General features: G+C 52.5%; 1 protein-coding gene across 1 annotated transcript in view; it reads right to left on the bottom strand.

Annotated features, from left to right (window-relative positions):
• The window catches only part of LOC130041516 (dual oxidase 1), a 34,784-nt gene extending 12,609 nt beyond the window's left edge, over positions 1-22,175 (bottom strand). The window contains exons 1-21 of the mRNA XM_056133736.1: positions 22,118-22,175; positions 20,850-20,933; positions 20,491-20,655; positions 19,410-19,597; positions 19,093-19,294; positions 18,618-18,784; positions 18,206-18,266; positions 17,963-18,059; positions 16,363-16,450; positions 11,960-12,056; positions 11,559-11,731; positions 9,545-9,720; positions 9,274-9,392; positions 8,538-8,675; positions 7,832-7,945; positions 6,627-6,826; positions 5,864-6,049; positions 2,991-3,216; positions 2,686-2,779; positions 2,298-2,473; positions 403-472 (exon numbers count right to left, since the gene is read on the bottom strand). Coding sequence (XP_055989711.1) covers positions 403-472; positions 2,298-2,473; positions 2,686-2,779; positions 2,991-3,216; positions 5,864-6,049; positions 6,627-6,826; positions 7,832-7,945; positions 8,538-8,675; positions 9,274-9,392; positions 9,545-9,720; positions 11,559-11,731; positions 11,960-12,056; positions 16,363-16,450; positions 17,963-18,059; positions 18,206-18,266; positions 18,618-18,784; positions 19,093-19,294; positions 19,410-19,597; positions 20,491-20,655; positions 20,850-20,933; positions 22,118-22,175 — 2,879 coding nt within the window. The remainder of the gene's footprint in view (positions 1-402; positions 473-2,297; positions 2,474-2,685; positions 2,780-2,990; positions 3,217-5,863; positions 6,050-6,626; positions 6,827-7,831; positions 7,946-8,537; positions 8,676-9,273; positions 9,393-9,544; positions 9,721-11,558; positions 11,732-11,959; positions 12,057-16,362; positions 16,451-17,962; positions 18,060-18,205; positions 18,267-18,617; positions 18,785-19,092; positions 19,295-19,409; positions 19,598-20,490; positions 20,656-20,849; positions 20,934-22,117) is intronic.
• Between the last annotated feature and the right edge of the window lie 2,068 nt (positions 22,176-24,243).

The raw sequence follows: 24,243 nt of genomic DNA, 5'->3' as shown, positions 1-24,243 counted from the left end.
CCCAGTGAGAGAATGAGCCGATCCCGAGGCTTCGGCCAGGGCCAAGATGAGGGTCATCTGAGCCAGGCAGTGAGTGAGCTCTGGGATCCAGCAGCTCTGCTCCCCCTGACACAGGGCTGCTTTTGCTTTTGAGGGGTTTGACTGGGAGATTTGGTCACACCCAGGGGTAATCAGGGATCATTCCTGGCAGGGCTCAGAGGACTATCTATGGTGCCAGGGATCAAACCTGGGTTAGTGGTGTGCAAGGCAAGTGCCCTGCCCACTGTGCTATCTCGCCAGTCCAGGAAAATCTTTTTCTTCTTGCACGGATCAGTGGTGGCACTGATCCTGGTTGTTCTTGAGCAAGAAGAGACACTTCTCCATCCACATCCCTTCACCCAGCATGCCCCTCCAAGGGCTCACCAGATTTTCTCCTGGCTGATGTAGGAGGCTCGCCGACAAAGGTTCTTGATGACTTCAGGTACCTCCACCCCTGTGAAACAGAAGCTACTGAGTATCCAGATCCCAGGAGAACCTGCTCAAACGCATAGCTCCCATTGCCATCCACATGCTGAGGGGGAGGGCCCTGGCCAGCAAAGCCCACACCTCTGGGAATACCCCAGCCTCAGCCCCTTCCCCCAAGGGGAGTTAGACTAGTGATAAGGAGAAGGCTTAAAGCAAAATTCACAGGGGGGTCTGAGCAATAAATAGTACAGTGGGTAGGGCGTTTGTAGCACATGGCCAAACTAGGTTCTATTCTCGGCATCCCATATGGTCCCCTAAGCACCTCCAGGAGTGACCCCTCAATTCAGTGGCCCTGAGCACCACCAGGTGTAGCCCACCCCCTTTCAGCAAATTTCAAATTACTGGGACAAGGGATGTGACTCAGTGGGAGAGACCTTGCATATGGGAAGTCCTAGGTTCCACACACAGAGGAAAGAAAAGTTTCAAAATAAAATGGGTGGGGGAGGGGATGCACAAGAGACCAACTTTGCATGCAGGAGGCCCAGACTTGATCCCCAGCACCACATGGTCCCTTTAGCACTTCCAGGAGCAACCCCAAACATTGAGCACCACTAGGGAAAACCTCTGAGCATCACTGGATGTGGCCCAAGAGCAAAATAAATAAAAATAATAGAATTTGGAGGAAACAACAAAGCACAACTGTTAAAAACAAAACAAAATAGCTCTCAGTGCTCTTTCTCCATAGCCCTCAGTCCCCAAGCCTGGGGCAGGGTGTCCCCAGGACTCTGGCACGGACTCACTCGCAGGTGCCTGCACAGCTCTCCCAAGCCCAGGTGCCTGCTGCCCTGGCTTCCTGGGAAAGGCACAAAGCCACAGAGTCGGCAGGACTCCATCCCTGTCAAGGCCTTCCTCTCCCCTGGCAAAAGGAAACCCTGAGCTGAAGCCCATCTGCATCTTGTCTAACTTGCCCTCCCCTTCTCCACCCTCCCACTCCAACATCGGGGCAGCTCAGCTCCCCCAAGTTCTCACAAGCCTGGGAGGGGCTGGATTATAGGTCTCAACATGTAACAATGAGAAGCGGGAGCTCTGAGGCCACAGACAGTCGCTGTGTCCGCTCCCTGCCCCTTCCTCACCCTGCCTCCGGACCCGCCCTTCTGAGTCAGAAGTTGGTGGGGCAGGAAGTAGGGGGAGGAACAGGAGACAAGGGTCTACTGCCACATGGAGTCAACATTGACCGCGCATTCTGGAAGTCCAGAAGAGGCAGAGGAAACCAGAGCAGCCCTCCAGCACTAGGTGGTACAAGAAAACATTGCTCCTGGCCCTGGGCCAGGATATCTTTGAGCTGGGGGAAGAACTCCAGGCACTATCTAGCCACTGCCCTTCCACCCCGCAGAACACCCCATCCTGACCTTGCCCAGACCTGCATTATGAATTTTCGGGGGTGGGGGTGATCAGGACACACACCCAGCAGCCCAGCAGTGCTCAGAGATTACTCCTGGATTGGCACTCAGGAATCACTCCTGGTGGGAGGCCATATGGGTGCAGGGTCAACCACATGTAAGGCAAACACCCTACCAACTGTACTGTTTCTCCGACCTGCCCTGCATCATAATTTCATGGGTCCTAGGTACTGTGTCCTTTCTGGGATCCCCATAACATATTTTGCAATTGCATAGATATAAAGTAGAAAATAATCCAGATTGGAGATGTTAATCTACATATGTTAGTATGGCCACCCTTTTCTGCTGTTAGTCGAAGAAATGAAAACTAAAAACATGATGGCCTGTGGCTGGCCTTTGGCAGAAGCCTGCATGTTCCAGGGTCAGGCAGTTCTACCTCCCGCCGACCCCCACCTCTGACACAGAGCTGTGTGAAGCGCAGCTCGCTGTCATGGTCCCGCAGCATGAAGTGGAAGTCCTCCCACGTCAACTCCTCCTTGTCCTGGAAGCCTGACTCCCGGAACATGGACTCCACCACCTCGGCCAGCTGCGTCTTGGATAGGCAGTTGTTGGAGATCTCGATGAAGGAGCTGGGGTGAGGGGAGGAGAGCCATCAGGCCATCCCCAGGACTCCCTGGCTATCCTCCCAGGCCCTCGGTGCCACAGCCCAAGCCCCCTCCTGGTGACCAGCTCCGGCTTTGTGTGTGAGGAAGAGGCAGCACTGGCTTCCTTATTTGCATCTCCCCCCTTCTCCCTGTTATCCCTGTCCTAACCTGCTTTCTGTCTCGCCCACAGGACCGACCTCAGCATCCTGATGAACTCATTCTTGGAGATGAGACCATTCCCGTCAAAGTCATACATGCGGAACATAAGGCGGGACTTCTCCTCCGGGGAACCTGGGAGAGAGAAAACCCCATGAGGAAGCCCCCAACCCCAGGCTGGCTAAGAGGGGTCTTACACCACTCGGACCCACTTGCGAGACCCCCGCAGGGTGATCCCCTCAGATGTCTGCTTTGGCTAGAGACCTCATTTCCAACATACCAGCCACACTTGCATCCCAGTTCCCGGCCCCTTCCGTCTAGATCACTGCCCCTCAGTCCAGCCTACCTTTCATGAACACCACCAGGATGTCCAGGAACTCCCGGAACGACAGGTAACCATTGCCGTCCTTGTCAGCCAGAGAGAACATGGACTCCACAAACATGTCCTGGGGCTTGAGGCCGAGGGACTCGGCAAACTCAACTCGGCTCAGTTCACACGTCAGGGCCTCGCGCACCTTCTGGGATGAGTCCAGGGGCAGCGTCCCCGCATCGGCCTGGTTGATGTCCAGCACCTGCAGTCCAGCCGCAGAGAAGGGGAGAAGAGTTTTCCTAGACTCCAAGACTCCTTGAGACACGGAGGAGGCACCGTTAAAAGTTTCTGCTCAGCACTGCCTGCCCTGAGCACTACACCATCAGTACTGGGGGTGACCTCTGAGGCCATTTTGCTCTCCAGAGCCCTGGTCCTCTGTGGGCGCTTATTAGAACATGGACACATGCTTGATCCCAGGGGGTCTAGAACTGGGACTGAAAGGGGCTGGGTCTAACTTGAGTCCATCCAGAATCTTCTGTTGTGGCTAATCCTTCTCCTCCAAGTGCTTTGACAGAGGGAGAGCAAAGCAGAGAAACAGAGGCAGAAGCAGAAAGTAGTGGCCTTGTGTACAGACAGTTTGTTATCCCTGGTCTCTCCTGGGCCCTGGCACACAATCTTCTCTTGGGAATTTCTGAGTTCCCCCTATTTCTTCGGAGTTCTCTGAGACTTAGTCAAGGCTAGCAGTTTGCTTACATTCCAGAGAATTTTTGTTGTTGTTATTGTGTGCTTAGGGGCCAGACTTGGTGATGCTCAGGGCTTACTCCTGACTCTGTGCTCAGGGATGACTCCTGGTGGAACTCAGGGAGCCATATGTGGTGTCAAAGATTGAACTGAGGTTGGCCGCATGCAAGGCAAGTGCCTTAATCCCTACACTATCTTTCCAGTCCAACATCCCAAAGAAATTTTTGACTGAGGAAATGATTGGCAGAGGTGAGAAAAAATGTGGGCTTGGAAAAAGGGAATTTGCATCTGGGGTTTCTCTAGTGCCCTCAGGAGCTGCTCTGGCCCAAGGTTAGCTGGCAGGGGAAGGGGCATGCAACCATCCCATGCAACTATCTTTTCTGCCTGTCTGCCGAGCTGCCCCAGCCCAGACCTGGCTGTTTCCCTGAAAGAAACTTTGTTCCTTCAAACAAACTGGTTTGGTGGAGAGAGCCTGAGGCTGGAGACAGACCAAGTTCATGTCCCAACCCTGCCACCCTACCACCTGCTTGCCGCATGACCTCAGGCAAGTCTCCTCAGTAGTCAGCCCTGGTTTCCTCACCTGCCCTACTTATCACAGAAGGTTATTATGGGAATTGCCAGCCAGGTGTTACGGAAAATTTTTGAGAGCTGAGGGCACTGTGCAGACAGAAATTCCAAAAAGCAGCTACCCACGAGCACAGTAGCCCACACTGAACACAGAGTGTTCTCCTAGCCCTGAAGAATCCTGAGCTACAGAACAGAGGTGGCAAGGGCCTGGGAATGACTCATACCAGCTGGGAGGGTCCCTCTGTTCTAATGCACATGCAAGTGCAAGCTATGGAGTAAAGGGCGTACGTCATGTGCCCAGCAGTCAGTGACCATGAAACGGGAACAGCCCTGCCCCCTCCTCAAATAGCACATTTTGCTCTTCTAAGTTCCTTTATCCAGTCTCTCTTACCACCTTTCTTTTGACTTTTATTTATTTATTTATTTATTTATTTTGCTTTTTTGGGTCACACGCAGCGATGCTCAGCGTTTACTTCTGCTCATGCACTCAGGAATTACTCCTGGTGGTGCTCAGAGGACCATAAGGGATGCTGGGAATCGAACCCGGGTCAGCCACATGCAAGGCAAACGCCTTACACACTGTGCTATCACTCCAGCCCCTCCTACTACCTTTCTTTGGTTTGCTTTGAGGGGCCATACTCTGCAGTGCGCAAGGCTTACTTCTGACTCTGTGCTCAGGACTCTCTCCTGACAGGGGGCACAGGGTACCTTATGTGGTACTGGGGATTGAACCAGGATTGGTCCTGCCAAGTCATGTGCATGAGCCCCTGTGCTATCTCTCTAGCCCCTCTCCTGACACATTCTTCCGAGCGAAAACTTGTCTGTCTTAGATCCCTGCCAGATCTCACCTGCGCTGGCCCTCACCAGCCTGAAGTCTCCTCGGCCACTCACTCCTTGATCATCTCTGCAACTTTCTCTGTGTCTTTCCACCTTCCGAGTGGGATGACAGACTCCTGCACCATCTCCCAACCCCTACAGTACTTAGTCTCTGTCTCCTCAACTTGTCCACTCCCCTACTCTGCAAGTAGGGTACCTGCATTTCTGTTGAGGGGAGGACCCAAACCCTGGCCTTTCTCTTCCTATTCTGCATCCCACATCCTCCAAAGAGTCTCAGCTATTGCTATGAAACACTTCAGCCCCCTTGCAGGAATCTCTTCCCTCAGCCTTATACCCATGCCTTTAGGGGCAGGGTGAGAAAGTAAGGGCAGGAGGCCTGGACAGTGCTGAGGAGGAGATGGGGGAACACCCTTGCAGCTGGGGGTAGACTGGGATTGAATAGGAGCAGCACCATGAAATTTGAGCAAAACTGGGATGGAGGAAGGGATGTTTGGGTCATGCTGGTGGTGCTGCTCTTGGTGCACCTTGGGGGCTCCTTTTGGAGGTACTCAGAGGCCTCAAACCTGGGGCTCCTACAAATGCAACATGTGCTCCAGCCCAGTGAGTGGTTTCCTGGCTTCCCGCTACAGAACTGATTAGAAGCAAGAACTCAGCCTCTGACTTTCCCTGGAGTCACCCCACGACCTCAGACAGATGGGGGGAGAGGGGGGAAAAGCACCGCGAGAAGCAGACAGGCCAGGCCAGAACCCATCCTGCCCTCACACCTGGGAGAAAAGGTGCCTGAAGAAGGTCTCCAGGAGGTGGCTCCGCTGCTCCCGTGTCACAGCCACCCTCATCAGCTCCTGCTCCCGCAGCTCCCACTCCTGGAAGCTCAGCCCACTCTCCTTCAGAGTCGCCCGCAGGTTCTCCACCAGTTCCTGCCGCTCCTCCTCCAGGTTGAACAGCAGCACCTAGGAAGGGCGGCCATTCACCCGGGCCCCAGAAGGTTCGGTGCTCTCTGTGAGTGGTGTCGGGGGATCATGATGGGAAGAGAAACCCAGCAACAAAGAGGGCATTCTCCTCCCCCACACCCTCCCCTGGACTCTTGTGCAGGTGCAGGGGGAGCACTTCAAAGGCACATGCGCAAAGCCGATCATCTTTCTCTTGCCCAGACTGGAGGGCAGAGGACAGGAAGTAGAACAGGGACCTGGAGTAGAACAGGGACCTTGAGTGGCCTTCACAATCTCTAACAACTCACTGGAGCCTGAGATCAGAGGACAGGGCTGAGCACCCTGCCTCTTTCGAGGACTCCCACTGAGGACTGGCCAGGGTGTCTTTACAAGGGAGGGACAGGCCATGTCTGCAAGAGGAAGGACCGCGGGGATCATGTCACCCAGCAGGCCTGGGGCAGGATCAACATGTTCCAGGTGATCTTCCGGCAAGACTAGAAGCCAGAAGCCCTGCCTGGCCTCTCACTTTTCCTCTCCCTCAGGCAGCCTCCTTCAATGTCCTTGTGAACAAGGAGCCCTGGGGCCATCTGGGCTGTACCAGGTCATACTCCTTGGGGATCTTGAGCAGCAGGGTGCGGCGGCCGCGGTTGCTGGACAGGATGAGGTTGACCTGCTGCGGAGGCCGCAGCTGGATGATGCGGAGCACAGAGAATCTGCCGTCTACCACACGGAGCTGGCCGGGCTGTAGATGCACGAGCACAGGCCGGAAAGGCTCCTTGTGGCCCTGCCATTCCAGTGCTGAGGAGAGAGGGTGTTGGTCAGCGGGGGCCGCCCAGAGAGGACATGGTGTGGCTCCCCAACGCTGATGAAAGAAATAATGCCCATTGCCTGAGTACTATGTGCCTGGGATTCTACCATGGGCTCTGCATGAGTTTGTTCATTTAATCTTCACTAAGCCTATGAGGTAAGGGATATATGCTCAGGGCTTACTCCTGGCTCTGCACTCAGGTATTACTCCTGGTGTGGGACTGGGGGCACCAAAGGCAGTGCTGGGAATAGAATCCAGGACTGCTGCACGCAAGGCAAGACCCCTTAACCCCTGTACTATCTCTCCAGTCTATAGATAGTAAATATATATCAATGGTATTTCTATAATATATATGTACATATATATAATATATACACATATGTGTACACACACACACACATATAAAATTTAGTTTGGGGGCCACACGTAGTGGCACTCAGGATTTACTCCTGGTTCTGTGCTCAGGGATCGATCCTGGCTGTGCCTAGGTCATCCATGTGCAAAGTAAACACCTTATCCACTGTCTCTATCTCTCCTTCCCAGTAAGTGATATTATCATTGCTATTTTACTGGGGTGAAGGAAGTAGGGGTAGATTTTAAAGAGATAAAAAAAATTGCTTGGCAGTGAAACCAAGACTGCAATTGTGGGTCGCTCTCTCGCGTCTCTCTGTAAGTGCTTCTCTGCAGCCTGAGATGCCAGTGTAAGAAGTCACAAGGCAGCTGTGCTCAGGCATGTACCCAATGCCACAGTCACCCACCCTGTGAAGAGTCGTCCAGGAGGCAGTGTTCCCTCTTCCGCCCCCACCACCCGCCCCCCCCGCCATCTAAGTGGGATTCTTAAGGAGCCCTGTGGGTGGAGAAGTCCAGGCCCCACTAACTCCAGGAGAGCCATGGGCCCCAGGCCTTGGAAAGAGAGCCCTTTCCTCAGGCTGCTGAGGTGGAGGTGGGGCCTCGGCCAGCAGGCTACACCCCACCCTGGCTGGTTCAGCACCTACCCTCCACACCCTCCACGAACTTCTCAGACATGATGCTCTGGCGGCCCTGCCCTTGCAGCCTCTTGAAGTTTCGCCTCCGGAGTCGGGCAACAATCCAGGCGCTGAGAAGGCTCACTGCGAGGACAGAGGTGGCAGGAATCTCAGAGGAAGGCAGCGGTCCGGAGAGATCAGTGGTCACGTCCCCTCCTGAGTCTTTCCATTTAACAGTCTCGAGAGATGATTCTCCCACGGGTATGCAAATTTCACACCACAGGGAGCATGGAGGAGCATCCTGGAGGGCCTGCCCCACCTCCCCTGCCATCACCACAAGGGACCCAACCCAGACAGAGACTATGTCCCCTCTGTCAAAGGTTGGGCCCATTCTGCCAGGCCACTGGGGCACGCCAGAGAAGCCTTGCCCTGAGCAATGCCATCTGTGTCAGCCCTCCCCAACAGACCGGCCTCTGACAGTCTCTCATACCCCAGTACTATAATTAGCTGTGGAGGGGTTTCCGCTAGTGAAGGGAACCTAGAAGACAGGGAGGTAATTCTCCATGGCACTGACTTATCTGCAAGTCAGATACTCCTCATGTCCGGTCCTGGTTGACCAGAGGACCAATCTGAAAGATTGATTTCCTATACGGAACTACAGACATTTTACCGCCCCCAACCCTCGTATCCCCACCCACAGACCTTCCACACAGTCCACACTACCCATTCCTTTTACCCAGGGGGAAGCAGCAGAGGGTCGCAATGGTGACCCAAAAGCCAAATCTGCAGTCCTTAAAATAGTCTCGAACGATGTGAGGAGTGCAGACTGGCAGGCTTTCAGTGCTGAGCTGTGTGGGCTGCGGGCAGGGGTCTCCTAGGGAGGAGAGAAAGTTGGAGGTCTGAGAAGGTGGGTCACAGACCTTACTTAGCACAAGGCCACTGAGGCTGAAAGAGGGCAATGACCTGGGTGGCAGAGGTAATGGAGCTGCTTATGCCTTTCATTGGACCAGGAGTTCTTGCCTTCTTGCCTTGGACATCTCTGTCTGTCTGTCTGTCTGTCTGTCTGTCTGTCTCTGTCTCTGTCTCTCTCTTTCTCTCTCTCTCTCTCTCTCTCTCTCTCTCTCTCTCTCTCTCTCACACACACACACACACACACACACACACACATACACACACACTCACAGAGGCACATGGATTAGGATTGCCTCGCTGAATCAACCCTCATCCTTAAGCAGTCCTGCTTCAACTTGGACCTGTCCTCACTCGGGCACTGCCTGGAGCTGTGCAGATGGGGAAGGGGAACCTACACAGCAGGATATGGCCAGTTTGGTGCCCAGAACCAAAGAGCCTGAAGGCAGAACCGTGGCTCACTGCCCCTTGGAGGCTGCCACCAGTCATACTGAAGCCAGCCCCAGAGGAGGAGGGCTGAGGTTCAGAGCCCAGCCCCCTCCACAATCGCCCCGGCCACTGACCAGCTCTCCAGAAAAAGATGTTGGGTTGCAAGGCACTTGGGCTCACGTTGGTGACGGCCACCAGAATGTCCCGGAACGAAGTGTTTCTGATCTCTGTGATCTCTTCCTCAGAAAACAGCCTGAGGGTGGGAGAGATGCTGTGGGCGGAGACACAGGTAGGCAGGCCCCAAGCCCACAGACCCAGAACAGAAGAGAGGAGGGTGCTGGGAATCATACAGGTCTGGGAACCAGGTCAGGGAGGGGTGTGATGAGGGGACCGGGCAGGCCTTACCCATTCTTGGTGTTCTCAAACCAGTACCGGTCACCATCCCGCAGCCGCACAAACTGGTCGAGCACAATGGCACTGAAGAGGGGTCCAGGGTCCCCGTGGCTTTCCAGGAGACCCCCAGGGAGCAGCTCCAGCCGAGACAGGTCCTGGTTGTATAAGGCAGCTGTGGCCTCTAGTACCTGGAACGGAGAAGGGATAAGAGTGAGTACAAAGACCCAGGGGCACCTTAGGATGAGTACCAGGAGAAATTTCACAGGACAGGACCAAAAACTCTCTCAAAAACTCTCTTATGCCCCAGACACTGTTCCAAGTGCTCTGCATGAGTTCATTCATTTAGGGGAAACTGCTCACTAATTCAGCTGCCTGTTTTATAAAGTTGCAGTCGGATGTCTGCCTTTCTCCAACATATTCTTGTTCTCTGAAAGGGCAAAACATGTGCTGATTTTGAATGTAGGATGAAGTGTGAAAACAGATTTTTGTTTGTTTGTTTGTTTTTATTTGGGGGTCACACCCAGAACAGGACTTATTCCTGTTCTGTGCTCAGAAATCACTCTGGTGGGACTTGAGGGACCACATGAGATGCTGGGAATTGAACCTGGATCAACTGCATGTAAGTTGGTTATCTCTCTTGCCCTGTATTTTTATTTGTATTTTTAAATTTAATTTAAAAATGTTTTTCTTGGTGGGGGGGGTGGTCCACACTAGTGATGCTGAAGGCAATCCCTGGCTCCATGCTTAGGAAACCAGGTGGTGCCTTCCTCATGTAAAATGAACGTGTTCAACCTATTGGGTGATTTCCCTAATAGGTTGTGGCCCCCAAACACACAAAAACAAAAAAATCAAATCTCTGTGTATACATTGCTTTTCAAAAAAAAAATCAAATCTCTGTGTCTTTAACAATATAGGAGCATCATCTTCTACCTGACTGTCACTGTTCTTTCCTCTACGAAGGCAGCAGAACCCTTGACCAGCTTCATTCCTTCAAGGTCTAGCTGAAGCCAAAAACTCACTACTTCTGGTCTGGCAGGTGATTGCTAACTTCATATTGATATAAAATTTACAATGCCTTGCCTGCATAATCCCCACATCGAAGAAAAAGAGGAAGGCAAAGACAAGGATGAAGGACAAGAAGAAGGAGGAGGAAGAGGAGGAGGAAAAGGTGAAGGAGGAGGAGGAGGAAGAAAGGGGAATACACAATAAACAGAGGAACACACTGTAGAAACAGTGTTGTGCCCAGAGGCCTATGCAGTCAAAGTGGTTAACAAGCCATTTGCCAAGAGATCACTCAGGCTGTGACAGCCTGAATCTCAGTAGTAAAAACCACAGTAAAAACATTAAAAGTTGGAGCTGGAGTGATAATACAGTGGGTAGGGCATCTGCCTTGCATGTGGCCAACCCGGGTATGATTCCCAGCATCCTGTATGGTCCCCTGAGCACCACCAGGAGTAATTCCTGAGTGCATGAGCCAGGAGCAACCCCTTTGCATAGCCGGGTGTGACCCAAACAACAACAACAACAGCAACAACAACAACAACAAAATGCAAGGGTTCAATCCCTAGCACTGTGTTTCTTCCCTGGGGGTCACTCCAGGAATGATTCCTGAGCAGAGAGCCAGGGAGTAGCCTCTGAGCACAGCTTGTATAGTCCCAAAGTGAAAAACAAAACTGAAAAAAAGTTCAAAGTGCACATAAAGTAGTTTGCCCCAAGTCAAGTACCTTCAGTACTTTGGGAGAACTCCCCTGGAGTTCCGGGAAGACAAATGAGACAAAGCCTATAAAGTTCCCGGCACGTAACAGATGGCCAGTAAACATTTGCTGGATGTGCATGGCAACAGAGAAAAGCAGAATCCTGCTTGTCTGGTCATCTCCACCCTGATGTGGTCACTGGGAATGGTCACCTAGGTGAGCCTTGTCCTCTCCCAGGAACTGGTCTCCGGCACCTCTCGTGTCTGCCTTCCACGTCATATCCAGTATACCCTGACCCTCTGCCCTGCCCTTGGGTTCTGACCCCTCCTCACAGTGCCATTGATTCGGGAAAGTGCAGGGTTGATGTCCTGCCAGCTGGTAACAGGAGGCAGGCCCAGTGCTGCCCTGGCTTTGCTGTAGGAAGGCAGGCCCAGATCCCGGCCCCGTTGCAGGCAGCTCGCCATGTGATCTGTGCGGGAAAACTTCAGAGGTCCAGGCCAGAAATCTGAGGAGACAGCAGAAAGTATGAAAGACTGGGGGGTCATCATAGTGCCTATAACACATGCCCGATGATTGGGGATCTGGGCTATCCAGAGTGAGCTGTGGGCCAAGTCTGGGAGCTCTCTGGGCAATGAAAGCTGACTCTCCACCCGGGGCAGCAACCCCCATCCCCTGCCTGACTCTGGAGCATTTCTAAAGACCAACAGCCTCACCCTGCAGCCTCTAGGCTCACCTTGAACATCCTCAACCACCACATGGTCCTCTCGCTCGGCGATCTGGGAGGCCATGCCCAGCAGCAGTGCGACCACATCTTTGGCATTTTGGGGATGCTTTGAGGGTGGAAAGAGGACAGTGGTGTGGCTAATGAGACCAGATCTCTGGCACCCACCCAATCCGCTATTTGCTCCCAAACTGGTGGGCCATCCTCCTCTGTAGGGTGATTCCTCACTCAGGGTGAGTGGGGTTCCCTCCACAGCTCATGCTGCCAGGATGCAGGGCTCTACCAGCACAAGTGACTTTGCATTTTATTTCTTCTATTTTAGGAGACTTGACAGTATGGTTGACAAAGACCTGAGAAAATTTGAGTTTTGTCCTTGCTGTTACAAACCAGCACATCATAGAACCTCTCTCAACTGTCTTTTCTTTCACAAAGAGGGTGCTAGGAATTAATAAAATACCACAGTAAAATAAGCGGAAAAAAAATAAGAGATTAGGGGATTGAGGTCCCTTTTTAACTCAGGCCCATGACTATGGCCTCCCTCTTTTCTTTCTACCTTTCTTTCTTCTTACTAACAACTCCATACCAAGTAACTGATTTTTTTTTTTTTTTTGCTTTTTGGGTCACACCTGGCGATGCACAGGGGTTACTCCTGGTTCTGCACTCAGGAGTTGCTCCTGGCAGTGCTCAGGGGACAATATGGGACGCTGGGAATTGAACCCGGGTCGGCCACGTGCAAGGCAAACGCCCTACCTGCTGTGCTATCTCTCCAGCCCAGATTTTGTTTTAAATGATCAAAAAAATTAAAAATAAAAATATAAATGAATAATCAATGGTTTCCTTCGCTTCTGTGGCTGGGTTTGGATCATCAGATTATCCTGCTCCCCTGCTCCTCTTCCCCAATACCCATTCACATCCATAAGCTGCCCTTCGTGTCCAAATGGAAAGTGCCTTAGAGGCTGAGCTCATTGAGTCCCTACAAGTCCTACAGGGGACCCAGAACTGTCACTTGATCACTTGATCACTTGACTTCCCGTTAGTCATTGATTTGCTCAAGCGGGCACCAGTAACGTCTCCATTTGTCCCTGTCACGTGCTAGTGTAGCCCAATGGCGACTGTTCGTTCTAGAAATACGAAGAGCCTCAAACCAGGGTCTTGAGGAAGAAGTCTGACCATCTGGTAGGTGGGCAGCCACGCGACTTTTGACATCCCATGGAATCCAGTCAGTAACGGCTCTAGTCCAGCGGTCATCTCCAAATCTCATTACATGTCCAGCCCATCTGATTTTCGATGCCTTGGCAAATGAGACAGCATCTCTGATTTTTGACTGTCGCCGGAGGTCAGAACTCAGGATTCTTTCTCTCATTTGAGTGATGCGTGATACTCCAAGCATAGCTCTTTCCATTCCTCTTTGGGAGACCCAAATAGCGTTCTCATCCTGTTTTCGAAGGGCCCAGGTCTCTGCAGCATATGTTAATGCAGGAAGAACAGTAGAATCGAAGAGATGTGCCCAGAGCCGGAGGTTCTTCGTCCTCTTAGCTATTTCTTCAAGGCTCTTGAAGGTGTTACAAGCTGCTCTCTTCCTCCTGTGCAACTCAGGTGCCAGATCATTCATCATGTTGACTTCTCGACCTAGGTACACAAAACTGTTGCATTCAGAGATGGTCTTTCCGTTGATAGTGAATGGAACGTCAGGAACGAGACTCTTTCTCATAAACACTGTCTTCGTGAGACTCAGCTGGAGTCCGACCTTTCCACACTCACAGTTGAAGTCAGCCAGCATTTGTGCCACTTGACTAATGTTTGGTGTTATTAGAATGATGTCATCAGCAAAGTGGAGGTGGTGTAGTAGCCAACTGTCTATCTTCACTCCCATTCCTTCCCATTCCAGTCATCGCATGATGTTCTCGAGGGTGGCACTGAAGAGTTTCAGTGAAATGGTATCACCCTGCCAAACCCCTCTCTTGTCATGAATTATCACTTCTTTGTAGAATGGTGAGATCCAGGTAGTGAATCCATAATACAGCTCACGGAGGATTCTGATGTATTGAGTTTGAATGCCCTGATTGGCTAGGGCTTCGATGACCGCTTCCATCTCAACAGGATCAAAGGCCTTCTTTAAATCAATGAATGTTAGACAGAGCGGCATCTTGAACTCCCAAGAAACCTCAATGAGCTTGGTTATCATGTGGATATGGTCGATCCTGCTGAATCTTTTGCAAAACCCGGCTTGCTCGCATGGTTGTCCTTCATCTAGTGTTCTGCCAATCCTATTCAGGATGACTAGAGTGAACAGCTTGTAGATGACAGACAATAGGCAGATCGGGCAATAGTTGCCAATGTCGAGGATGTCTCCCTTCTTGTACAGTAGTACAGTCCTGCTGGTTTTCCAGTGGGACGGAACTTTGCATTCAGACAGGTAGCATGTGAAGAGCCGAGCCAGTGTATTGATGAGTACCGAGGGCAGATTCTCCAGGTGTTCGGGTCTGACCTTGTCTGAGCCAGTTGTTCGCTTCTTTGCCGACAAAATGGCATGTCAGATTTTGGAAGGGAGATCATTGGGAATGACATATTCATCCTGCAGAATTTGTAATGTGGGCAGGTGGACGTGGCTATCGAAGAGATCTGAGTAGAAGTCATGGATAATCTTCTCCTTTGCCCTTCTGAAAGATGTGATGGATCCATCAGGACGTCAGAGGGCAGTCATCTTGGTCTTGTAGTTGGCGAAGGACAGGCGGGCATTGTGAATGCTTTTCTTGGCTTCTCCCACATCTGCCGGCACTGCTGCTCTTCTCTCTTTGAGGTCTTCCTTTATTGCTTCTCTGCACTGCTTTGCGAGCTCGGACATTTGCTTGCGGTTGCCTGAGGCTTGCGCCAAGCCATGTTGGCAAATGAGCTCAAGAGTTTTTGAAGATAGGCTTTTTTTGTGGTTATCTTTCTTGGCGTTCCTCGAACAATCATGGAGGTGCTGAACCAGTCGATCGTATTCCTGGTCAATGTTGTCAACGACGGCATCTTCCCATGTTGCCGCAATAGTGCCAAAGAGCTCCCAGTTGGTTGTCGTTCTAGGAGTTCTCTTCTTAAACTTTGCAGCCCTTTCTTCCCACTCCATGAAGTAGAATTTTGCACAAAGGAGATGGTGGTCCGATCCCATTTGGAATTTTGGGATAACAGCAACATCAGTCAGGCAAAACCATCGATTGGATGTGATGTGGTAAATTTCATTGTGGAACCATCCACCAGGAGACTCCCATGTCCAACTTTTAGATTCGGCCTTCTGGAACTGTGAGTTACCATGGATGGTCTTGGTCGACATGATATACTCAGATAGTCTCTCACCCTGTTCGTTCCATTCTAGGTCATGGGTCCTGATGTGGAGTTTTTCGGCTGATTTCTCGGTCCTATCTTGGCATTAAAATCACCAACAATGATCTTGTAGAAGGTGTGGTCTTCTTTACAGAACTTATCCAGCTCCATGTAGAATTTCTCAATTTATCCTTCATCATAATTGGATGTTTGTGCGTAGACAATGAAGATAGAAACAACAGGCAGTGAGCCACATCTATTCAAGTGTAATCGTCCGATTCGGGTTGTTAGGCATTCGAATGAATCAATGCTCATGGTCAAGTTTGTATTGACAAGGACACCGACACCTCCGATGCCTCTTTTGTCACACGTTCTGAGGAACAGTTCTTCTCCAGTGTCTAAAACAGCGTGATGTGATTGATGCCTTCTTGTCTCTGTCAGACCAATGATGTCGTACTTGATCTTTTGCGCTTGTACCATCAGGTCCTTGATGGATGCATCCGATGCCAGCATACATGCATTGAAAGTACAGACAGTTATTTTTGTCTTTCTTCGTTTTGGCAGCCTAGTTCGGCCTTGAGTTTTATAAGCCTCTCCTTCCTCATCCTTCCTAACGCTTCCATATTGGTGGCTCTTTCAGGGTCAGGGGAATGAGACCCATTGTATTTACTGGCTTTGGCATATCGAATACGCCACGGATAGCTTGCCAGGCTCTGCTGTGCGGGCGGGATACTCTCAGTAGCTTGCAAGGCTCTCCCAGAGGGATAAAGGCTTTTAGGGTGGCCTCTAATCGCCCCTGCAGAACTGTCAAGGGAGAAAAGAAATCCTGGGAGAGGAGCAAGCAATGAATGTAGAACCAAACCTGTACAAGCCATGCAGTCTTGCCCATATCTCATGTAGTGGGATAGAAGGCTGGCATCTGATCTTGAACAACTGCCAACACATTTCACACACTAGTGTGGGAATGGCTGAGGCCCCCAGGCTGCCTCTTCCACCCCCAGCACAGCCCAGCTGGCTGCCTCCATTCCAATGAGGCACCACACACATCCCCAGATACAGATACACAGCCTGTCCCCAAGAGCACACACCCACTAATGTGCCCCTAGCCTGACCTCTCGTCTCCAGTAGCTGTTGCAGACCCGGAGAGCTCTGGAGACAGTTGAATTCCTGTTAACCCACTGGAAGTGGCAGCTGGCATTTCTGAAAGGCAAGGAGCAGAGAGTGGTGACTTGGGTCACAGAGTCAGGCATTAGCTCTGTGTTAAGTCACTGCTTCCCTGAAGTGGGCTGTGTGAATGGTAGGTGCAAAATAATTTTAACTTTGCTTTTTATGTTTGTATATTTGTTTGGGCAAGACCTGGCAGTGCTCAGGGCTTTCTCTTGCTTCTATACTCAGGGATCACTCCTGGAGATGCTTGGAGCACATATGTGGTGCTGAGGATCAAACCTGGGTCAGCCCTATGCAAAGCAATGCCTTAATTGCTGTGCTATCTCTCTGATCCATCAGTTTGATTTGTGTAAGCTCCCTCTCCCCAAATCAGAACATCTAAACCTTCTCTCTCTCCACATATATGTGTGTGTATATATATATCATAAACAAAATAATACAATTACTTTAAAATGATTAGATTTATTATCATAGAGAGCAATTGTAAAAATTAAGTGGAAATACTTTGTCTTATATATATATATTTGATCAAATATATATATATACAATGAAAAATAATAAATATGTAAATTTATTTGGAGGGTCTCCCAGGTGGTACTCTGGAAGCCTTGGGTCCCATCTCAGAGATATTTGTTAATTGAGCTGGGAGTTCAATACAAAGGCCCAAGGATGCAGTTCTGAGGATTATTGGCATAAACCCAGTAGTGTTCAGGATCTTCTAAGGTTTTGGGGATCTGTTAAATGTAAGGTATGATCCTTAACCCTTGTAATGTCTCTCCAGCCTTAAGTATGTATACTTTTAAAGTTCCTTTTTCACTATGCTGGAGTTATTATTTTTTCAGCTCTCAAATATAACTTTCCCTCCAAAGTCTTGTGTCACCAAGGTCTTTTGCTTATAATTAAAACTGTCCCCACCGAAATGTCAAAACTTGAAGTTAAGAGTAAGGCTGTGACTCAGAGTCTCAGTTAACCCATCTTTATCTGAGGGATTAACAGCTGCACTAGCTGCAGGATACGAATTTAAAAGTACTTGAGGGCTGGATCGATAGTAAGCGGGTAGGGCATGTGGCCGACCCCAGGTTCGATTCCCAGCATCCCATATGGTCCCCCAAGCACCACTAGGAATAAATCCTCCTGAGTGCAGAGCCAGGAGTAACCCCTGAGCATCGCTGGGTGTGACCCAAAAAGGAAAAAAAAGTACTAAGTACTTGAAAATCACAATGGGGGCCCAGAGAGGATGCAAGATTGAAGGCACTTGCCATTTCCACTCCGGCTGGCATCATGGCACCGCATGAGATCTCCCAGTATCTCCAGGAGTTGCCCCTGAGCATAGAGCCGTGTGCACCCCTTCTCCCTCATTGCAATGGCACACTAAAAAATCACAATGGGTTATCTTTTAAGAAAATGGTCTTTAAACAATGGTCTTGTCTTCCATAGTCAGTTCCCTTGAAGAGTCACGAACAGTTTCTAATTAATAATCTAGTTCTGAAAGCTCCTGAAGGCAGATTTTTTTCATTTGATACAAAACTTGCGCTCCTCCCTCACCTCATGTAGACGCCAGGGGGCACCATGGTGGAGAGAAACTGTTCAGAGGCCACCAGGAACTCTGGAGAGATGCTGGGGTCCAGGAAAGGGCGGTACCCTGGGGGGAAGGGAAGACAGAGAACTTTAACATGTCACTCCTGAACTACCCAACACACCAGGCTAGCGCCCTCCAAGAAAAGTGCCCCAGAGATTTCCAGTCCTCCCAGCGCCTCTCTCAAGCCTTCTTAGGCCCCAGACCCTCACCTGCATAGGCGGGGGGCGTCTTCCCAAGGAAGCTGGGCAGCCACTCATACATGGCGATGTTCTGAGGAAGAAGGGAGGGAGAGGGGCTGAGAGCTGGAGCGGAGGGACCCACAGGGACCCGAGCCCGGGAGACTCCTGGGAAGATGAGGCACAGGCAGGGCTGACTGGGGAGAGACCCCTCCAGAGCCGGATGGGGCGTTGTCCCACCTCACCCTCCAGGAGGGGGTCACAGACCAGAGTCTCCGGGTGAGGAGCCCTTTGCCCCTCCACGACTCCCAGGGGCGATGCCTTCAGTCGTTGGGGGTTTGGGTCGGGGGGAGGCTGGAATGGGGCGTTTTGGCGGCGGGGCAGTCCAGGAGGGGCCTGCGCGGGGCCTCGGGGCTCTCCAGGGCGGCGCTGGGCTGCGACTCACCTGGTAGGTGGCAATGACCCGCTTGCGCGCGTGCTGGAACAGCTGCTCGTCGTCCCAGCGCGGGTGCGCGGCCGCCAGCCTCTGCGCGCACAGGTTGTGGAAGCGGAACCACAGCAGGCCCAGCGCCTGCAGGAAGGGCTCGCGGTTCCCGCGCTCCGCCCCGAAGGCTGCACCAAGGGGGGCGCGGGCACGTGAGCCGCGGCCGGGCGTCCCGGGCACCCCCTCCCCGCCACCTCTTCTGCTTCTTTTTTTTTCTTTTTGGACCACACCCAGCGATGCTCAGGGGTCACTCCTGGCTCTATACTCAGGATTACTCCTGGCGGTGCTGTGGGGACCATGTGGGATGCGGGGATTGAACCCAGGTCGGCCGCGTGCAAGGCAAACGCCCTCCCCACTGTTCTAGGGTTCCGCCCCCTCCCCCGCCACCCCTTCTTGAGACCCAGCCCAGCCCGGGGTTCGCCCGGCCCCGCCTCACCGTACAGCCCCCGGGGCCCGTGATCTCCCGTGGCCGGGTCCGGCGCGACCCACATGAGCAGCGGGTTCTGCGCGTCCCGCGGGAAGTCTGGGTCCGGCCCCGACGCCAGCTGCCCCCCGGAGAAGCTCCGCAGCGCGTCGCTCCAGGAGTGCGAAGAGCCATAGATGGCGCTGCCGTCCAGCCAGCCGGTCACCTGGTTGGTCTGCGGGCAGGCGCAGGGGCGCTGAGATGGCGTGGGAGCCTCCCTCACACCCCGACCCCAGCCGGGGCTCCCCCGCGCCCGCCCTGCAGTGAGTCCTGCGGCCGCCTCGTCTCACCAGGTCTCGGGGGTTGCTGGGGCTCTGGCCGGTCTGGGGGTCCCAGCGGCTCCTCTGGAAAGGCAGGACCACGTCCCCGCGGCTGTGGGGGTCGAACACAGGGTCTCCGGGCGGGATGTGGATGTTGAGGAACTCGGCGGGGCAGCCGGGTCTGTCCACGCTCACCAGGTCGGACAGCACGTGGTAGCCTGGGGAGGGGTTGGGGGGGTGGAGGCCAGGGTCATCTCTGAGCCAGGTACCAGGTGCTATCAACCAAGGTTCCTAAGCCATTATAGGAAGCAAGTGCAAGCTTTGATCTCCCCACCCCTTCTCAACCCTTTCTTACACCCTTGTCCAAACTGTTTTCCTCAGGGTCATCTCTGAGCCAGGTACCAGGTGCTGTCACCCAAGGTTCCTAAGCCATTATAGGGGGCAAGTCCAAGCTTTGATCTCCCCACCCCTTCTCAACCCTTTCTTATACCCTTGTCCAAACTGTTTTCCTCACCAGTTTGGCCTTCTCCTTGGTAACTGGGAGGCGCCCTGTGAGTGTGCCTAGAAAAGTGGGCTGGCAGCTCTGGTTTCAACTTGCAGCTGGGAGCAGCCTGCCCAGAGGGTCTGTCAGCCCTAGCGAATTGTTGGGCATCTAAGAATGTTGGAAGCTAAGGGGGTGGTGGGTTCTGAACAGCCAGCAGGAACTGGGCATTAATGCTGGAAACCAACAGATACTGGGATCATGCTGCCCTACACCTCCTATTCAGACCATGTCCTCTCCCCCATACCCTCTAGTTAGAATTAGGACCCCACCGAGGAGCCTGTCCTAAGAACCACAGGGGCTGAGAGTGAGCAGAGAGTGCCAACAAGAGTCCATGCCCCCGCCAAGCCCAGCTGGACAAGGGGAAGACACCCCTGTCCTCTTCCCCCATGTCCCCACTCTTTCTCCATGGGGTAGACTTATGTGTCCTCAAACCAGGCTCCTTCCCTCTGCTCCCATGCCCTACCGCAGCCGTCACCTTCCCATATCTCCCCATCACTTTGCTCCATACTCCCTGTTCTCCCCTCAGGACACAGAGGTGACCTCCAGCCCCCAGACTGAGGTTCTCACCAAAGAAGACCCCCATCACTGTGCGGTTCCGCAGGGAGGCCTGCCCTGAAGTGCCCCTCATGGCGGTGTTGCTAAGATTTCGGGGGTTGGGCAGATGGGGTTCTCCCATGGCCTGGTACACACCATCAGCATAACTGGCCGGGACCAGCCGCTGTAGCCTTGAACCTGGGGTGAGAAGAGAGGGGCAGGGAAAAGAATATTCAGGCAGGCTCTGTCATCTCCCTGCTGGGGTTCCGGCCTGATGACTCATACAGAAACCTCAGAGATAGATTGGTTTTGACTGGCATCTGCCAACCTTTGACCTTTGGTGGTAGGTACCACCCTGACCTTGGGGCTGTGTCCCCTTGGCTCTCATTTACCTTTGCTGCCCCATTTGTGCTCCTTGTGGTTGTTGTACCACCCATCAAAGCGCTGCACCTCCCAGGAAATGGGGTTCTGAGCACCTGTGTGAGGACAGAGGGAAGGGCAGCTGGGAAAAACAGAAAAGGATAGGCCCTCCTGTCAGTCCAGCAGTCTATCAGCTGACACCTTTCTCTACCCTAGGAGGGCATGGGACTGAGGCTCCTCTGGGAACAGGCCACCTCTGAGAACAGAATAAAGGACAGGAACTCTCATCAGGTGGGAAGCCCACTTGTAAGACTGTTTCCCCTCAAACCAAGTTCAGGATTTTAAAGCTACTCCCCTCAACACCTCTGAAAAAACTCCTCCCACCCCCCCACCCTCCCTCTCAAACTAGGATACAGGGCTTCAGGCAGAAACTAAGACAGCTACCTCCCTAGTATACCATGGAGTGCGGGGAGGATGCCTGCTAGAACTAAGAGGCAAGAGCTCTGGAGAAAAGGAAAACCCAAGGCCAAGGCAAGGAGCAGGCATGCAGCCATGTACATGGGAAGCCTGTGGCAAAGGAGAAGCTATAGAGGCAGCCTCGCCATCCCACTGCCTCCAGCAAGCACAGTTCATTCCACAGGCTTCTCTCCTTCCTAATCTGTTCCCCACCATTGAGCAGCAGGGCCTTGCTCTTTTCTGCCTAGCTCACTGAACCTTAAGCCCACTTCCTCCTTAGAGACCTTCATAGGCTGCAAAAAAAAAAAAAAAAAAAAAAAAAAAGGCCTCATTCTAGTAAGAACCTGACTGAATCTGAAGGTCGTAAAATGAAATTTTTGGATCATATGTGTGTGTGGGGGGGGGGTGGTGTCCAGGTGTGTGTGTGTGTGTGTGTGTGTGTGTGTGTGTGTGTATGTGTTCAATATTTGAAAACACTGATAACTTTCCCTCAGCTTTTGGTCCAATTTTTCTCTGAGATTCTTATTTTTTTGTGTATCTAATCAGTCTTTTCCTATGGGGGTGTCAAAGGTACTTTATGGAGAGGAGGGATAGATAAAGCATTCCTAGCTACAAGAGGGATGAAATAGGAATGGCTGTGATGAGACAGTCATTCATATCTCTGACTGGGGGTAAAATTTCCAATCCATTACCCATTCATCTAGTCAAGAAGCTTGAAGTGAGCACCTCCCAGCACGGAACTTAGCTAGGAAATTAGGATTTTAGAGATGAACAGGACACAGCTTCTGCTTCTGGAAGAACCATGGGGTTGCTCTACTCAAAGTCATCTCCAATCTGCACTCACCCATGGGCATCCATGGCCCCACCAGGAGTATCCATGCCAGAGCCAGAAAGAAGCCCATGATGAAAATGATTAGTGGAGTCCTAAAGAAGATTATCTAGAAAAAAGAACAAGGATGGTCAGAATGATCTTCTGCATCAGGAAACTCAAGTGGTCTCTATAGGCCCCTGAGAATCATGACAAGGAGCTAGACCACAATCACAGTGGGTATCAAAGAGTAGGTGATGTCCTATCTCCCAAGAATCTTTCATTCATTCAACAAACACTCCATGAGTTCCCACTCTATCAACCGCAAAGAATAAATTATAAAACAAAGCAAATAAAAATCAGTGCTTTCCTGGGCTTTACCTTCTAAGACTATATGGAAACCAGCTTCCGGCAGTGCGTGTTGTTCCCCAGTGAAGCTTGTTTGGTGGCCAGGATGCCGAGTTGTTTCCAGGATATCACACTGCTTCCAGTCCACTGTGTCACTTCTCCGGTCTAGACCTGGTTTCCTCTTCTGGCTATGGAAGTAAACATGCCTGAACTGTTCAGCTCTCAGCATGGATGCTGGAACCAAATGTGAACATGAGGATGAACTCAAAGCAAGTAACACATTGTTGCTAAGAAGAGAGGGTAGGCTTAGCTCCTCTGGGAGGGCTCCATTGGACTCCTCTCTGTGTGTGCTGCTGGCTTCTTGTCACATCTCCCCCAACCAGCAAGTCACTCAGTAAGAAACTGAGGCAGCAGAGAACTTGGGCTAAGACTCTGGAGGGGCACAGGGAGCGCTGCAGGCCAGTGAAGATCTCCCATCTGAAATCACCTTGTAGACTCACCTTATAGGCTAGGGTAGACGCTCCCGAAGAACGATTGATTTGGTGGGGGGCAGGGAAAGCCTCACCTCCAGCCAAGCCCTTGGGCCTCCTGGACAGGCTGTCTAGTCACCTGAGGAGGGAGCACACCGAGTGAGCTCATCCTCACTCACCATCTATTAAATGAAAAGACCTGCGCCCTTCCTAATTCACAAGCTCAGCATTTCGCCCCATCTGTTCCGCTTTGCTAAGGTGTGAGGGCAGAGCTCAGGACAGTTGGCCTTGTAAGGGTGTCACACTTAAGCGGTCCCAGAGATCCTTCCTTGATCTGTCCTCATTCTGCTTCTCTCTACCGCTGTCTTCTGGAGCCTGAGCTCCTGACACCCTTGTGCCACTACTAACTCTGTCCAGACTGGCAGGCAGTGAACTACTCTGAACGTTATGGGTGTGTGTGTGTGTGGGGGTGCCAGGGAGCAGCGGCTTGCTGGTGGGGAGCCCCATTTCACACAGCAACCAATCTTTAACGGGAAGCATATCCAAGTCAGATAACCCAAGTCAAGGCAGTGATCCCCCCCAGGCGGTGACAGAACCACGGTAGCCAACACGAAACACTAGCCTGCCTGGTTCTTGCCGCACGTGGCCATTTTTCGGGAGTGGTGAGCCCCACTTAGTTCCCAAAGGGTTTTGGAAAAGCTTAGACGCTAAAAACTTAAAAAAAGTTTCCTCCCGGGAATGACGCGCTGTTGCCAGGAAATTGCTCCAGAGAGAATCCCAAACAAAATACGTCACCCAAACATTCCCAAGAGTTCCAGACTTCCAAATTTTGCTGGAGTGGAGGATAGATAACCTCCTTTACCGCTCCCACCTCCCTTTTTTTTCACAGGAGGAGCCAAAGCTGGAAAGTTCCCCTTCCTCGACAAGCGTGGCGGGGCCGGGGCTAGGTCCGCGACTGCCCGGCCCCCGCGCCCCGACCCGCGCACTCTGACCTGCGGCCGCCGCGTCCCAGAGCCGGACTCCGGGCTGCCTCCCGGCCGCCTGGCTGCTCGGCCCACGACGCCGGTCCCGTCGGGCTCCCGCTCCGGCTCTGCACCAGCGCGGGCGGGGCTGCGCGGACTGGAGCGGCGGGGCCAAAGCGCCCCAGTTCTAGGGCGGGGAGGGGCGGGAGGGCGGGGCGCGGCGTGGGGCGGGGGAGAAGCCACGGGGCCCCGGACCCGCCGAGGTGCTCGGCCGAGACCGGGCGCTGCAGGTGAGGGGGCGCGCGGGGAGCCCGGGGGGGACGCCTCGCCCGTGTCCAGGGTTCGGCCAGTGCGGCCACGTGGACGGCGCGAAGGGCTGGTT

This window comes from Sorex fumeus, unplaced genomic scaffold, assembly GCF_029834395.1.
Source record: "Sorex fumeus unplaced genomic scaffold, SorFum_2.1 ptg000098l, whole genome shotgun sequence".
Classification (NCBI taxonomy): domain Eukaryota; kingdom Metazoa; phylum Chordata; class Mammalia; order Eulipotyphla; family Soricidae; genus Sorex; species Sorex fumeus.
Note: the sequence above shows the minus strand (reverse complement) of the source record. Positions and strands in the feature narration are given on the sequence as shown.